General features: G+C 43.8%; 1 protein-coding gene across 1 annotated transcript; it reads left to right on the top strand.

The window, feature by feature from the left end:
• The first annotated feature begins 74 nt into the window (after positions 1-74).
• On the top strand, positions 75-15,653 carry SmD1 (small ribonucleoprotein particle protein SmD1). The gene is made up of 5 exons (XM_075671124.1): positions 75-187; positions 515-591; positions 4,245-4,436; positions 6,182-6,281; positions 15,133-15,653. The coding sequence occupies exons 1-4, from the start codon at positions 174-176 to the stop codon at positions 6,259-6,261; spliced, it is 363 nt and encodes a 120-aa protein (XP_075527239.1). The 5' UTR covers positions 75-173; the 3' UTR covers positions 6,262-6,281; positions 15,133-15,653.
• Positions 15,654-17,969: the final 2,316 nt, after the last annotated feature.

The raw sequence follows: 17,969 nt of genomic DNA, 5'->3' as shown, positions 1-17,969 counted from the left end.
TATACTTTAGCTTAACTTTTATCTGCATTAGTTGCCTTCCAGCGTTTGAAAATTTTCTCTAGATTTGGTCAAATATCGAACGCAGTGCAACGCGCCATTTTAAAAACACCGGCATTCGCGTAAACAAAACGTTAGCGTTGGTAGCTTGGTCGGCTTCATAATCCATCGTAATCATGAAATTAGTCAGGTAATGTGTAATCTGTATTGTAAGTTGCGTAACGCAAAATTGAAAGCACTGATAATTAGTTGTGAGTTCCGTCCTCTGTGCTGTGTATCTTTCGGAACATCGTTTCTTAACTTTCGGTGTCGCTCCCGTTTTGTGTTTTGGTCCGATTGTACATGCATTTTATTACGCTTGCCTGTTGCTGCCAATGCATTTGCTCTTAAAACCGATTATTGGCATGGATACGTTTTTTATTTTTTTTTCTTCATAGACGTGCCTGTTTTGCGGGAGCTGTGTTTTAATGCTCTTATCACTCGGGCTTCCAAATGACGCTTCCCAATCTTTCTGCAGATTTTTGATGAAACTAAGTCACGAAACTGTGACAGTAGAGCTGAAGAATGGTACTCAGGTCCATGGCACGATAACTGGTGCGTATTATAACGGTTCTTTTGCTAGTAGTACGCTGTACTATGCTCGTGTTCTCTTGGTTGCCAATGTTTTCTCAGTTGTGGTCGTTGGTCAAAGTGTTTGTGATCGGCTTGTTCAGAAACTTTGTAAGAAAGGGCGTGAAATATTTTTGAGGAAAGGACATACGTCCTATGGAACGATTTTTCATTAGCATCATAGTGGAATGCTTCGATTTCTGTTTGCAAAGGCAGGCTACTACTGATAAAGCAGAAGTCGTCCTAGTAATTGTTACCAGTAGCCAACTATTTTAGAGTAGTTAACTATTTTAGAAACTTCAAACATTGTCGCCAACAGTAAATGGGCGGATGCAGAAGTTAAGTCTATTCTGCTCATTTAATAATGATGTTCTAACTTTGTGCAAACTCGTGCAGAATCGCCTTGCTTTCTGGGAGATCCCTGTTTGCAGGATTTGTGCATCTTTTGCTTTAGGTCTGAAAGTTGTTTTGCATGCTCATTTGGCTACATGGAGTAGCCAAATGAACATGTAATAAAAAACTGCTTAAACATTTGAAACTCATCGTAGCAATTGTTATGCACTGCGTAGCTGTGCCGAGCCATAACTGCAAGTTGTCATTGTTATAGAGAAGAAAAAAAATTAATGTGTGTGTGCATGCATGCAAAAAAATTTAATATTTAATGTATATGCATATGACAGCACAAACAGTTTGTTAAATCTTTTCATTGGTGTGTGACAAACTGTCACCCTTCCTTTACACTTGTAGTTATTTTTCAAAGCAGTGTTGCCTGTTGGCCACATTTTCGATCATTGCAATTGCTGAGGTCCAATGCCCAGGCTCTTCAAAACAGATTACACACATAGCAAGTAAACAAAGCTACATTTAGTTAGACGTGATCACAAGAAAAAATGTGCGTGTGGAACCTGGTTGATAATTAACAGTAGGTTATGTGGGCTGTATGCTACAAGCACGGTTTACCATCAGTGTTTCAAGATATTTTTTACTGTAGTGCACAGTTCTTGCCCTGCATTTATTTTAGAGATGGCATGCATTTGATTAAGGAGGGTCAGTGTTACATAAACAGAAAGACCAATCTCTGTAGTAATGTTGGTGTGTCTCCGCATTGACACTCCTTGGATGTCGATTGTCTGTTCTTTAGAGAAATTGTGAATGGTCCAGGTCTGTCGGGGGGTGTGCATGTTATCCTGTGAATGGCAGCTTATTGCAAATAGGCGACCTGCTATTTCGCTTAGCACCAAGTAACTCCTTTTTGCATGTGGCAGTAGTGAATATACATGCATGTTAGAGAACTTGACAGCATTGACACCATTTCTCCTTAATATTGATATTACATGCTGGCATCCAGTGCTTGGGAACGTAAAGTCATATTGGCATAACGGCTGATACTTGCATGTCATAATATTGTCCAATGTTAACCTACTCTGGACATTTGGCAGTGTTGCAAGTGTCGTGTGCACAAGTCATCATGCATTATACCACCGCATGTTTCTGCAACAACCAATATAGGCACAAAATTATTACGGACCAACCTTCATAGCTGCTGTGGACATCACAGCGTACAAAATAAATCCCAGTATGATTATTAATTAAAATTTATTCATTAATTAATTTTTACATGATGAATAGAGGGCATATTGTAATTACATAATTGAATTCAGCCAGTACTCGATGCATAACCTTTTTCGATATTCCTTATTCCTAGCACCAACTTGGAAGAAATACAAAGCATGTTGCAAAATGCATTGTTCTTGAGAATTTTTCTGTACTGCAAATTTACACTGTTAAAAAACGTGTTAACTAGAACGCATAAGGTGGTTATTGCACAAACATGAAGTTTATACAGTATATACACAAAGGTTGTGTATGTGTTTAAGTGTATCCCTACTGACATGGAGCAAACTTTGAGGATGAAACTGATATCTGGCTGGCAACCTCCTGCAGAAGCCTCCAGTATTTTCTGTGCCAATAATAGTGTTTCTCATTAACAAACTTCTTAATTACTTTATGGTCACAATGTCAATACAAGGCTTCTTGAGTTTGAAGGTTTGTAGAGCACATATGAAAACATCACTTTCAGTTGTTAGTGTGGCTGTTATTTGCATGTTTTAAATAAGGCTGTTTGGTGCACACGAAGCAAGCTGCGGTTGTATTTTAAAGTTCTCATATGCTTTCTTTTAAGCATAAATAGAAGGGCTGGGTAACTGTCTGTCTGTATCCTGTACAAACTATGCTTTGCAATCGTGTACATATCCTCAGATAGTGTGTCAAAGTCCTTCCATTCCTTCTATACAGAGCACTCCATTCATGCTATCTTAGATATTTTGTCATAATGATGGCCCTGCTTGAAGGATTTGTAGTGACATTCTCTAAGAAAGATTTGCCTGGGTGCAGTGAGAAGTCCTGTGCACTTGTGCATACATTAAATGGAAACTACAGAATAGTAAAGAGGTAAAGGGATTTAGTGCAATGTGCAACCATCTGGGCAGCTGCTGAGAGAGGCATTTACTGACACACATCATGGTTGCACACTGCAGCATACTAAAACACTTCATTGATTGTACTGTATTATAATACTAATCGAACACACTTGCAGTGGCTCTGAATAAAGTGAAATTTCCATTGGTGTAAATAGTTTCTCACCAACCAATGTCTTGCAACAATGCAAAGCAACATGGCATGTTGGTTACAAGAAATCAAAGGAACCGTGGTGCAGCAACACCACCATCTGGCATTTAAAGTGAAACATTCATGGTAAACAGTGTGAGTGTAAGTTGGCTGTAAAGATTTTATTCATGGAGGAGTACATGCAACTAAGCCTTTCTTTTATTTTTCTGGTATGAGCATTCCATCATTTCGAATTGTACATTCACTAATTTTGCATTTTGGATAAATTAACGAAACTTCTGTGAACCAGCGATGCATCCTACCACAATAATAAAAAAATTGCCGCGACAAAGAAATGCACAGCTTGCCATTGTCAAAATGCTCACAAACATTTGCGTCAGCCAACAGGAGCGCTTGCTGTATCCATGTTGCAGTAATAACGAATCGCAACGCGATGTTTGTCCAATTTTCATTCGCTTCTTTTGCTCTTGATCATTGCACGATGAAATATGGCGCTGTGGCTATCGCAAGCTCAGATCTCATCTTTACGATGATTCCAAAATGGCGGTGTTGTGTCAGTGAAAAGCCACAGTCCAATGGCACCTCACGACGCCCGATTTTTGTTGACAGCACACCAGAGAAGTGCTATTTGCTCAACTTCTATATCACTTCTGATATTTCCCCACGTGATAAAGGAACACCTGATAATTGTGAAAGAAAAAAGAAATAAACTCGATATTTTGACCAAATACACCATTCTAATTACTGAATACCCCCTCAAAGGGCTGGGCGGTCAAACGGTTCAGCATGCCTTCTTGGTCTCATGCTTACTTTCTGTGATGAGTACTTGGCAACCCTAAACAGTTCCTCTAGGCTTGGAAAAATATTTCTGGGGGAAAATGGCTGGCTTATATTGGAATAAGCGAAGCATTCATTGTGAATGTTGTCCTGGCAATGGCAGTTATCATTATTTCATCTGTGCCATTATTCCTTGTGCATGTAGCAGTGTTGACACATTATTTGATCTGCAGGTGTTGATGTGGCCATGAACACCCACCTGAAAGCTGTCAAGATGACAATGAAAAATCGGGAACCAGTCCAGCTTGATAGTTTGAGCATCCGAGGCAACAACATTCGATATTACCTCTTGCCAGACAGCCTGCCGTTGGAGACACTGCTCATTGATGACACGCCCAAAGCCAAGGCTAAGAAGAAAGAGGCTGGTAAGGCTCCTTTGCATAACTAAAACACTTATGTTTGATTGAAATGTTACGCTTGCTTTTATATTGACACATGTACTTGTTTATCTTTTTCGGGTGACTGCTTTTCACTAACAAATGTTATCGCTCAGTGCAGGACGTGCCTGCATGTATCGGAAATGTTATCGATGGTTCTATCTGCTATCTGTTGTCACAGAAGCTTGTGTAATCGATTGCATGTGCAACGCAAATTCTATAGAGCTTTCTGAAAGGCATGTGGGCACCAGCGATTACTCTGGAACCTTCGATGACTCATGTATAAAAGCCAACACACTTGACCGGCTAATTACATTTCGACGATCACCGACAGTGTTCACCACTATATTGCTGTGCTTTGAGTGTAACTTGCTTTTGTGGGCGCAAGTTCACCCAATAAAAGTTCATTTCATCATTCACAGATTTATTCGAAGATTTATTCACAGATCGCTGTATTATTCACCGTCACTACTACGTGACAATATGAAGTGTTACCAGCAAGCCTGCTGCTGCAAAATAACCTCGTGCAGAATTCAGTGCACAATGTCTGCCTCATTAGAAATCCTCTGCGTCGCCCACCTACTCACGACTGTTGCTTCAAGATGTGCATCTCAAATGCCCGAGTCTCAGTATGTAAAGTCGCTGTTCTGTTTTTCAACTCACGTGGCATCTCAACAAGCTTTGCTCTTATGTGATATACAGAATCTATAGAAATAAAGCTTTGGATCGCAACTTAGTGACACTGAAAAGGTTCCGAGTGCTCTAGTTTCAATTATACAGTGGAATCTCTACATAAGTAACTACAGAGGACTGCAGAAATTAGTTCGTTATTCTGAAACATCATTACACTGAAAGCCTGAAAACTAATACAGCAGCCAATTTCTCAAGCGTGGAGGATGTTGCAAAAATGTTCTATTAATCTGAGGGTCTAGAGGAATGAATTAGGCAAAAATCAGTACTACCAATATGGAAAATTTGTCTACTGACTTGCTCTAGTTGTCTATTTTAAATTTTGTGATGGTCGAGGCAATGGGGCCAATTTATGCTTGCACATGGTTTCGCCGTCACAAATGTCGCATGCAATATTGACTGCGGTGCTGGCAGTTTCCGTTTTGCTGCACAAATTCAGTTTGGTGCTTTCTGTTTATACATGACCTTTACCATTCCATCCAGGGTGATCCTACAATAGATTTAAATTAAGCTTAAATTTAATAAATTAATGCTAATCAGTTATTTTATACATATTTCATGCTCACATCATTCAAAAGCATGAACATGACACTCGAGCAAGTTCAAATTAAAGTAAAACAACTTTGCTGGGGTCTTTTTTTAATTTGACAGCAATTGACACTTTCTTAAGATGACATATTCTTTGTATATATTTGTGTGAGCCTGCTTATTCACTGCGGCATTGAACTTCCTTATCTCAAGAAACATGTAAACAAGTACTAGAGCACTTCTTGCAGCAGAAAAAATTTAAAAAACATTGATTTAAAGTTTTTTGAAAAAATCCAATTGGAGCGAATCCTTTTGGAACGCAGTGCAGCATGTGTTTGGGGACTGTTTATTAAGCTGTTTGGTCACTGTTAGTCTCTAAGTGTGCTGATACTTTCAGTTATCATTGCAGAATATATTAGGGGTCTGCAGTTATGTACAGCTGGTGACATTTCTACATTTGTTTGGGTGCGACACGTTTGCCAATGTGTACTTATTAGATGTCTTTTTCTGTGCAGCCACAATGGGCCGCGGTCGTGGAAGGGGCAGAGGCCGTGGCCGAGGACGAGGTGGTGCTAGAGGCCGAGGACGGCGGTAGACATCGGGCAAGGCACGAAGGTAGTACTTTTTCTTTTATTAAGCTTCCGCACCACCTGCACAATTCTTAAGCTGCGACGAAGTGACTGAACCTGTTCCTTTTCCAAAGTGTATGAATGACTGGTTGCATGGCGTGCTTCAAGGCAGTGGTGTCATAGGACATAAATAAAAAAGCAGAGAATTGGTCAAGCTGTTTGAGATTCATGGTTGTGCAAATGTAATTGCCAAGTCTTTTGGTGCACCCTTTCTAAAGTGGCACTTGGGTCTGTTGATTATTTTGGGATCACAGATCTGCGCGTCCTTGAGTCTGACTAGAAAGACCACTTTGTAATTATGCCAGAGGATCTTTTCTTCGAGAAGGAACAGTAGGCAGTTAAAAAGTGTTTCCAGCACGTTTTGGATGATTCTAGTAAGATAAAAACTTGTGTTGTTGAAGTGCTCAAAGGATTCAATTGGAACAGCTTGTCGAATCCTGTGAAGATGGAGAATGGCCTTTTGCTGAATTCATTATTTACTGTGAGAACGCTTAAGCAGGGAAACCCTTTTAGAACACCCATTTCTAAACATTTTACATGGCTTTATGCTGTTTCGTGTTTTTTACCATCTCACTTACGCCAACAGTTAATGCTGCAGTCCTTGTGAAGTGTTCCGTAGCTGTAGGAGATTTTATGAAGGGACAACCCACATACCATATTTACTCATAATCTATGCTGGCCCTGATTCTAAGCAGACTCCCTAAAGTCCCCTAAAGCCAGAAAAAAAAAAAAGACCTACCTGGAAGGTAGGCCAGACAAAAAAGCAAGGATAGCATTCACAAAATGAAAACAGCATTATTGAATATGAACATGCCAAGCTCATGATAAGTCGCTATCATCTCCTCAGTGCAGCCGGCACACGCAAGAAGAGTCTCCCGTTGCCCCCTCCAACAACGGACCTTTTTCTCATTGATGCTGAAGTCCCGCCTGGCTTGACGATGCCTCTGCGGCTAGCACAACTTTTTGTTTGAATGCGGCAGCATAGTGGCATCCCCTGTTTGATGCAATTACAATAACGCCATGCCGTACTTCAGTATGACGCAGGTCAGAATGGCGACGTCACGCGTCTACTTCAATTGGCTATTGGCGCAGCTAGTAGCAGTTGCGATATCGACTTTTCTGGCTGACACTATCTATGCACCGCATTTTTCAGTTGCTATTAAAAACTATCGGCCTAGATTTGAATAAATGTGGCTTTTGTGTTTAGTATAGATGTAAAGGACTTTATTATTCTATGCCCCGTGTCCACCTCGTGTGTTAAAGGACCCCTCACCAGGCCACTTGGCAAAGTTTGGTTAGACACTGGAAGTTGTTACATTCCCTGTAAGGAGTGTTCTGCCTCAACAGTTTTTCAAATTACTTCACAGAGAAATATTTGCTGTGTCGAGAACCTGTGATTTCAGGAGGCGAGCTTCAGTGCCAACAAACACACACCGCATGCCCAGTCTACCGTATTTACACGATTGTAAGTCGACCCCCCCATATCGCTTGACCGGGGGAAAAAAAAAAAAAAAAACCCGAGGACGCATTCGATAACGAAAATTTATTAGTAGCTGACATGGTCATTGGACTACTCGTCTTCACTAGTGCTGCCATCGTCATCGTTGCTGCGGTCCCACAGCGCGTCGTGGTCCAGCGAAATTTCAAATTTGGCAAACGACCGCACCAGGACATCTTGCAGAACAGCAGCCCACGCCAAATGCACCCAACCACACGCAGCCGTCAGGGAGGCTCTTTTGACAGGTCCAGTTGGCGTAATTTTGCAGTCTTCTGCCGCCAGCAACTCGTTGTACTCAAGGCGGAGCAGAACCTTAAAATTAAGGCGGAGGTCCGGGCTTATTTCATGACCACGTCGCACTTCACTGGCAGGGACCGATCATGCATTTCAGCAACGTACGCCGCAAGCTTAGCCTACAGCTCCGGAAAGCGTCCATACTTCGGCACGTGGGAAATTTCTCACTTGCTGTCACACAGGTGAAAATTTCGCTTCGCTGCAGTCGTCACTCTCGCACCACCCGTTTAGAAACATCGAAATTGCGGCCCGCTGCACAGTGATTTGTTTCTTCGGCGTAAAGGATGGCAGCCCTCTTGAACGCTGCTGTGAACGAGTGCCGAAAGATTAGTGGGCCTGCAGCACTCATGACGACTGGGGAAACGTAGAAGTAGCACGTAGCCGAAGTGGAGCGCGTCAAGAAGTTAGTCAAACCAATACCAATGCCTTTAAACAGAGAAAGAGAAACCCGCAAGCGCCGCCGTTCTGAGGGTGCCGCCGCAAATGGGAACAGCGGCGCTTTTATCAACTATCGACATCCCCCCATGAGTGTTGCATGCACTGTAAGACTCTCAAAAATGTTGAAAAACCCTTCCGAAAAGCGAACTAACACGCGGGATAGCGAAAAGATACGGGTAGGGCCATAGAACAAACATAAAATTGTAACTACGTTGTAGCTCTCGTTGGTATGGCTTTTTTTGGCGGGGCCATGTTTTGGTTTCGATTGTAAGTCGACCCCCCAACTTCGGACTTTCAAATTTTAAAAAAAGGGGTCGACTTACAATCGTGTAAATACGGTAGCCTCCGCAAGCGAAATTCCTTCCTCGTGTTCTCCCATACCATAGCCAGAGGATCGAGTAACGAATACGTCATGGGCCCTGCCTTCTTTTTCTTTTGTCTTACTCTCTCTTTTCCTTACATTTTTGCTAAGTGGCACACATCCAGCGACAGTCTCACATGCGAGCAGTTGCATTTGTCTCATTTCGCACAGCAGGCGATTTTGCACGCTCTGCATGTGACTGCCTGGTGAAGAAACTAAAGGATGACCAGTTGCAAAAACCCTGGGAAAATGGTGCATGGAAGAATGCATCTGTAATACACTCCCACTGCATTTCACACAGGATAGAGAAAGTGGCATTACAGTTTGAAGTGAATACTAGCATTTTCAGCAAAGAAGCGTAATGCCATTTGACCTATAGTTCACAAACATGCCCCTTTCAAAGAATGTTCAGTCAGTGAAGTGTACCTAAATGTGTGCCTTGCCTATGTAACATTTACTCTATACCATATTCTTGTGGCCTTTTGGCCAAACTGGCCATTGCCTTGAATTTAGCTTAACACTTTCGTTACCATGCCTATTCAAATCTATCACCGGTGATCGATGCTTTATATTGCCGATTTTGACATGTTGGAGCCGTTCCTTGTCCAAGAAATTCTGTGCTCGTTTCTCCCCTCGCGAAACGATTTCACCTCCAACAGGTGTACGTTTCCGCAGCTTCCCTTCAAGGTCGCGCCTGCGTTCAGTTCGCGCTGCGTGCAAAACATCTCTTGTTTGCGACGGCGCCTCTTTGGATGACTGGAAATTATTATTGTGTTGTTAACTGTCATGACAGCAATGTAAACACGAAAGGGTTGATGCCACCAGTGACATTCTGCCGATTCACAAGAAAATGGTACGAAAAGAGCAGACGACAGACATGGATTACTGCGGTGTGCCGAACGAAGCAAACAACTGGCAAACGAAGCGGTTTTGTTGATTGATCAGTTGTGAGTGTAGGACAGTTTTTATATGTAACCCTCACAAATTTCATGATTAATCGGTATATACCGTATTTACTCGCATAATGATCGCACCCCTGAATTTTGTCGTCAAAATTCCATTTTTTTTCTTTCCCATTTAATGATCGCACCCTGAACTTGTCGCAATGATATGTCGTGTGCTAAGTCTAGCTAATGATGTTCACGCTTACCATCTGTCGAACGCTACGCAAACGATTCTTGAAGACATACCAAGCGGTCTACACACACCCAACATTCTTAAGCAGATGCCCCATTTCATTCCTTTTATTACTTTCCACACTTCCATGAAAAAAAAAGCTACAACCAAACTTGCCTCGGCTTTATTATTTGTAGACTTCATAATGGTTTTGGTCAACAACAACAACATAAAGGGCGCCTTTCAATTTCTCTCGTCTGCACTCGTGGGCACGCAACAAATCGTGAGCGGCAACGAGAGTGGCCACATTTACACTGATATGTTAGAAGTGTACCCTATTCATACGCCGACGCTTGTAACGCAGCTAAGATATTCGCCCATCCTTAGCAGAAACGTGCCGTATTAGGATAGCAGTGAAAACACATGCCGCAGTTTCCGCAGCATGCCCGCCATGTGTTTCTATGTCACTGGTAGCTAAGCGCGCCCATCTCTGTTTCCGTCCCCTCAAAGTGGACATGGCTACATTATTGTCGCAAACTTGCCGGTAATAACGATATTATTCATTACTGATATGGAAGAAACTGTTTCAATATGCATAATGTACTCACGACAAGAAAAATCGCATTCGGCTTGCTCTGTCGGCCGCCATCTTTGAATTGGTGTCCCGCATTGACAGCGGCAGCCACCTGCTTGTCATCCCGCAGCAAATGCAGGATGAAAAAGAAAATGTTTCTTTTCGTGGGAAATTTTAACCCGCATAATGATCGCACCCCTGAATTTGCGTCAATTTTTTCTTTTACAAAAAAGTGCAATCATTATGCGAGTAAATACAGTAATCCTTTTACAGTCGAACCTGGTTATATCGAACTCGCAAAAGAAACTACTATCAGTTCGATATAAACCTGCTAAATAATTGGATGTCATAAAAGCACATACCATTTATAAAATCACTTTATTGATGAAACTAGCTTAGTTTCGCATGAAATAGCCCTGCATTTTCTTCTGCTTTGGCAATTTCGCTGCCTGCGACACACACACTTCTCCACGTTGCCTAAGGAGTCAGAGCAGCTGAGGCTGCAAACTTCCACATTCGCGCAGAAGCACCGGACTAGTGTGGGCACGCCAATCACTTTGGAGGATGTGGGCATAGGACCGTCGTTGCTTTCCTCATTGTGCCCACTTTCACTAGTGCTTGGTACGATGTCGGCAATGTAGTTTTCATTTTCGGGCTTTCCCGTGGTCGCGACACCGTCATTTGCACTCACAAACTCGTCCACCGTTGATTCCTCAACAGCTTCCGGAAATTCTGACAACTCGCTCCAAACTTCGGCAACACCGGCAACGACTTTGTCGCATTCATCAGAATTTACAGTCATCACCGAGCACGTGGAAGCCGGCACGGCTGAAGCAATTTCGGATGAACCACTCGTACGCATCGGGCGCCACGGGCACCGGGTATCGAGTTTGGTTGCTTTAACCCTAATCTCCCCCTTATTCTTCAAGATCGTGCTGAGAGTGCTCCTTGTAATCTTGCACGCTGCGGGGACATCCAACTTCTCACCGAATTCTGCCACTTCATCACGGCAACACTGCGGGAGAAGGCCCACAAAGCGCACACACAATGAACCAAAAAAGCAGCGAGACAACTCGCACTTTCTATATCTTACACGACAATGGCACAAGAGTCTCTGATTGGCTGTCTGAGCAAGCGCTGCGGGCGGGCCAGGATCATTTTTTGCAGGGGGATGTCGGCGGCTCATCCAAGAGCGCGGTCACGGTAGGGAGAGCGGTTGGACGGAGCCACGCTGCCGCGTTTACCCGCCACTGCTAGGGAAAGCCAACTTCTGGGGGCACTTTCCCGCCGCTTGACTTTCGATATATTGGGAGTCGCTGCTATTTTTGTTCGATGTAAGCATAATTTTTGCTATATGTACTCATTGTAACTATACCGTGTCCAGAAATTGTTCGATATATAGAATAATTCAATGTGAACGGGTTCAATATAGTCGGGTTTGACTGTATTCATATAAAAACTTTCAGTTGTTCGACCAGCGCTTGACCTCTCTTCTTTCTCGTGTTTCGTTTGTGTGTGCACTGCCCAAGAATGGAAACCACTTCCGTTGCATGCGTTACCTGTGGCTGAAGTTCACGCATGCCGAGAAATTGAATATGTGCATGATGCATTGAACATGACCGAAGTTCATTCCTGCATCACCACTGCACCGATCGATCGAGTTACTGGACGATACACGCCCGCGTCTATGTCGCGCCGGCATTGCTGAAGCATAAATGATTACTAATACTTCTAACTTCCATCTCCTGAGCACTGTTAAGATGGCCAAGCTATTTACATTGCTGCATCAATTCTATATTGTAGGGGACGTACTAGTTAAAGTTGTGTGCGCATGTAGTACTTGTGCTATGCGGCGATATGCAGTGAAACCTCGTTAAACCGTAGTTTGCCGGAGCTCGGAAAAAGTACGTACTAAACGGTAGTACTGTTTAACCGAAATAGCGCGAGATCGCCCACTTACCTGTCATACATGGAGCTCAGAGAGAGTGCAATGAAAGGGTAAAAAAACATGCAGTATTTATTCACTTCGCGCGACAAAAGCGTCATTTTCGTTTGATGCCCCGACGGCCTAGCAGCGACGACAGTGGCCTCAAACTTACTGAAGCTGCGTGCCAGCTTTTCCACCAGCCCCCTCTTCTCGGCAAACACTCGCATGGCAGATTCCTCGGCGTTACATATTCTCTGTGCACGCACGCGGTAGCGCTGCAGAAGTCGCAGGGCGCCTTTTTCATTGCGGGGTGCTGTTATCATCGCGACGATTGCATTCATGAGGCTGATGTAACGCGCAGCTTCTGCCACTGTTGGGCCTGAATTGCCCATGCTGTCACTTTCCGTGTCGTCCTCACCACTGTCGCTAGTCCACACTTCGGCAACAACAGAGGCAACGATGGCGAAAAGGCGAACCTCATAGCCATCTCTTCGCAGTCGCAGCACTACTGCCAAGCAACTTCGCATTCCAAACGATGCACACTGTAGTCAACAGCAGATCCCTGTCGCGTGCCAGGGCCGTTCTACAGCATGAACGATGTCTATTTTTCTTCTAAACTGAGCGCCCAGCGCCTTTTTTATCCAAGCTTCGGCATGACGCGAGTCCTTGCTTGCACTACGCCACAACGCTCCATAGAATAAAGAACCAACTTGACTCTCTCTGGCACGGCGCTGAAATGATGTTGATGTTGATGTGGCTTCACACGCAAACGCACAGGGCGCTTGCAGGCCGTTGTTCCGATCTCTGAGATTTGTTGTTCTGCCGGGCTGCCCGATGGATACGACGCACCGCCGTGTTTATGCGACGAAAAGTGGAAACACTACGTGCTAACCGACACTTACCCAATAAGCTAGTGTGGTTTATGCGGATACAAAACACATTATGTTCAATGGCTGCCGAGTTGGGGATTTGACTTTACTACTTTTAAAACGAAACTACTGTTTAAGCGGGTATGGCTTAAATTGGTTTTACTGTATTTTGTTTATTTCCGCAGAGTGTCGATGGAAGTCCGTTGTCGCCATCAGAGAACACGGATTCGTAGCAAACATTTCATGGGAAACTGCAACAATGACTTTAGCTAACACACATCGTATGTGCTGACGATGTTTCCGGCGGCATATACAATGTTTCCAATTACCTGCTCAGTCACTTACATGGCTAAAGAGACTCTGCCCTTTTGCTGCATTGCAGCCATAAAAATAATCGTCAAGCATACCGATCTTCTTAAGGCCAATTGAAACGTGTACATCGTCCTTCGAATAAAACGTCCACGTACACAAACTAGGCACACACCGCGCGTGGTATGAAACGTGCTTAAACACGTGCAGTGCAAGAGGCAATCAAGGTGGTGTGAACGAGAGGTGGGAGAGGTGTACAACCGTTAGTTGAATTTTGCCCCGCATGTGGCGCTCTCGCGGCAGTGCCGCTCGGTGGTGCCGTTCTTGTCTATACGCAGCTGCGCACCCAGCTTTAGAGGTAATCTACCACGTGTGCAAAGAGTGGGCGTGCCATCACATAAGCCATCTTCCTGCACATTTAGTATTGGAGGTTGTGTAATCTCAAGTTTCAGTGACCCGTTTGAGCGAGAGGCAGACTAAGCATTCACCCTCTGCTGCCGGTGCTTTTCATGATATCGTCGTCACAGTGCAGGCGACGCTATCAGCCATTTGGCCGGATTGCGCGCGAAAGCGTGGCTGGCTCCGTCTAATTCGTACCGCCAATCTGGAGGTGTCGTTGGCATGGCATAAAACAGTATCATCTATCGCCGCCTCCCAAATTTGTGAAATGGAATTGTTTTCTCATTCAAATTAGCTTTTTTGTTTTTCGATTGTCCAATAATTCGGAAAATTCTGCGGCCCCTTTCCATGTAGGAAAAATCGGTCGGCAACTCTACTTGCATAAAAGGTCGAATTTCAGTAGAACAAAATTTCGATATAACAAAGCAAATTGCCAATTTTACCGACTTGGTTATAACAAGGTTTAACTGTACCCTAATCGAATGTTGTGAGCTGCCATTATTGCTTGAAAATCTTCCTAGGGCAGGGCAGGTGAAAAATGGTGCTTTTGATGGTAAGTAACGTGCTCAATGCAGCGTCTCTCCACCGAGACAGACGCCGCCACCAAAGGATCATTGGAGTCACCTTAGTGATCAGGCACATGTGGGCATACTGGTCAGGCTTGAAATAACAAGTTTTGGCCGATAGAAAAGCATGGGCCCCAGCTGGGACCTTTAGTCAGGATCGAAATAACGGAAGTCTTCTGTATATATCTTGTTTTTTTTTTTTGTTTGTTTTTTTTTCAAGAAGCTTTCAGTTTACTGTTCAGTGCATGTTTGTCATCATGCTTTCTTAGTCTGTTCTTTGTGCTGCCCCCACCCATGAAAAAAACATTTTTGCAGCCACATTGATCAGTTAATTTGGGTTATCTTGACAGAGCTGAGGAGTTTCCTGCAGATTTTAACACACTTGGGGTTATGGTTGTGACATCTTACATTCGATTGTCCTGTGAATGCGTTATTAGTAATGGTGTATTTAGTCTGATGCAAATCTATTTCATTTTCCCCTCCCAGGTGTGCAAGCAAGACGTCACCTTAGAAGTGCAGCGCCAGTTGTGGGGGCTGTGTTCGGAGTCACTGCAATTAGGCGGAGCAACACTTTTTTCTTTTCTTCATCCTACTGGCCTCGCCATTGCTGTTATGTTGATTGAACCTTCATTCATGTTTACTTTCCCAGACTTTCCCACAAGCTCCAGCCATCTCATATTAAAATATCATGACCCTAACAAATAATCATATGTTCACATACACAGGAGCTGAATCCTAATTAAAGTACTTTGCTTTATCTGCGTGTTGCATACGTAAAGCCATTCAAAATAAGTTGCTCTTCCTCAAAGCAGTGACATGAGGCTTCCTTTTGCATGGGTATTAACTTGTACCGTAGCATCCATTTATGCTGCACTGGTTTTGCTTTTGATTTTTACATTTTGGACTACATCACACATTTGCATTGTACATATATACGAGCTGTCTTATCATCTGACAAATATTTGTTTAGTTGAACTTGCAGTGAAATAAAATGCATGGTGCCGCAATTCATAGTGTGGTCATTTGATCGGTTTTCTTACAGCAGATATGTACCTGAGGGTGTTCAGATGCAAATGTGCTTTGCACCTAGTTGTGTCTTGGCATAGTGCTAGAATAGTTTTTTGGTGCATTGTGCACAAAACCAGCCGACGAATATGATTCAGTTCATGCTAATGATTACATATTTTCAGTATAGAAGTGTGTGACAAGGTGACCTCGTCCATCACTACGCCTCACATTGGCTGGCTTTGTACAGCTGTTATAACAACTAAATTTTGGGTATACTTGATGGTGTGCATGTCCGATTGACATTTATGAAAACTGAGCTTGTTTCCAGAAAACATTTTACCCATTAGTAAACTTTAGTTTATCATCAGTCGAGAGATGCAGCTATCGCATTGCGAAAAATGACCAGAAAATCTTTTTTTTTTTTTTAGAATCGCATCTTCAGTCTCGGTAACTTTTTCTATCTGATTCCGAAATATCACTGAAAACCACATATAAGTGGTCTAAAATATTTGTTTTATCAGCCAAGGTGGCGAAGATTTTCACGCTAATCACAAAATAACGGCGTTTTTTAAGCCACCTCTTGGGAACGGCGCAACCGAGCGCTGCCGTCTTTGTTTCGTCAGAAGCGACGCGGACTTCGCGACCGAGCTTCGCACGCGGAATCGTCGGATACGCGGCTACGCTTTACAGCTCTCGGCGTTTCGGAATTCGTGACCAAGCTTTTCGCACACGGCCTTATCGGACTTTCATCATAAGCCTATTTTATGTCCAGGTCACTCCCTTCACCTAAGCATTTCGTGCTTCGGCACCTCTGACTGCGCAACTATACTCTTACTCTTTGGCGAAATTGCACCTTTTGAATCTTGCCACACAACGTCATCTGTCTTGGCCGCATTTCCTTTAACGCTGCAAGCCCGGTACTTAAGTCGTGAACGGCATGGTTATCACGATGATAGCATTCTAGACAGGAAAGTAACGAGCACAGCGTTTTCAAGAAAGGAAACACGAGCAAGACAGATTACTATTATCGTGTGGCAAGTTATGACCCAAAGGGTGTACATTTGTTTAAGAGTGGTATACGTTCATCGAGCGTCGACTCCTCGAGCCCGCGGCTACACACTCAAAATCACACCCTTTTGCCACAACAATAATCGTCTGTCTTGTCAGAATTTCCTTTCTTTAGCACGGCGAACCCGGTACTTCCCAGTAATGAAGTGCATGTGCGTTGTCAGCATGACATAGTATTCCCGACAGGAAACTAGCGGGCGCGGTGTTTTCAAGAAAGGAAACGCAAGCAAGGCAGATAATTATTGTGTGGCACACACCCCAAAGTGCCTGAGAGTGCACTCTTAAACACAATGTACACCCTTTGGGGTGTATTTTTTGCCACACAGTGATAGTCGTCTGTCTTGCGTTTCCTTCAAAACGCTGCTCTCGCCACTTTCCTGTCTAGAATGCTCTGCCATGCTGACAACGCGTACGCCGTTCGTGGCTTGGGAGTACCGGGCTCGCAGCGTTAAAGAAAATGCGGACAAGACAAATGACCATTGTTCTGTGGCAAGATACGACCCAAAGGGTGTAGTTTTGTTTGAGTAAGAATTTCGCGCATCGGCACCTCAGTCCTGCGACCAAGCGCATCACACGCCGCCTCTGTTATTGTCACGATGTCTTGGTAATATCACCACCCCTTCATAATGAACATCATGAGCTCTGTTCACTAAGCTCGTTGGGCTGGCACACACTCCTTGCCTACACTCTTAGGCAAAGTTACACCCTTTGGAGTGCCCCTTCTGCCACACAATAATCGCTATCTACCTTGATGCGTCTCCTTACTTGAAAACGCCGCGCCCGCTACTTTCCTGTCGGGAATGCTATCAAGCTGATAACGCGCATGTCGTTCGCTACTGGAAAGTACCGGGCTCGCAGCGTTAAAGAAAGGAAACGCATCAAGGCAGATGACGATTATCGTTGTGTGGCAGAAGGGGCAATCCAAAGGGTGTAACTTTGCCTAAGAGTGTATCTATCGGTGGGTGTCTGATAGTAAGCTTCACAGCCATTGTCAAAGGAAGGCTGCTGACATGTACACTCTTAGACGAAGTTACACCCTTTGCGGTGTATAACTGCCACAAAGTTTCGATCCTTTGGGGTGTATATTTTCCACAGAACGTTCATCGTCATCTGCTTTGTTTGCGTTTCCTTTCTTGAAAAGGCCGCGCCCGCTACTTTCCTGTCGGCAATGCTATGTCATGCTGATAACGGGCATGCCGTTCGTTACTGGGAAGTACCGGGCTCGCAGCGTTAAAGAAAGGAAATGC

Source organism: Dermacentor variabilis, chromosome 1 (genome assembly GCF_050947875.1).
Source record: "Dermacentor variabilis isolate Ectoservices chromosome 1, ASM5094787v1, whole genome shotgun sequence".
NCBI lineage: Eukaryota > Metazoa > Arthropoda > Arachnida > Ixodida > Ixodidae > Dermacentor > Dermacentor variabilis.
The sequence above is the reverse complement of the archived record's forward strand: the minus strand, read 5'-3'. Positions and strand labels throughout refer to the sequence as shown.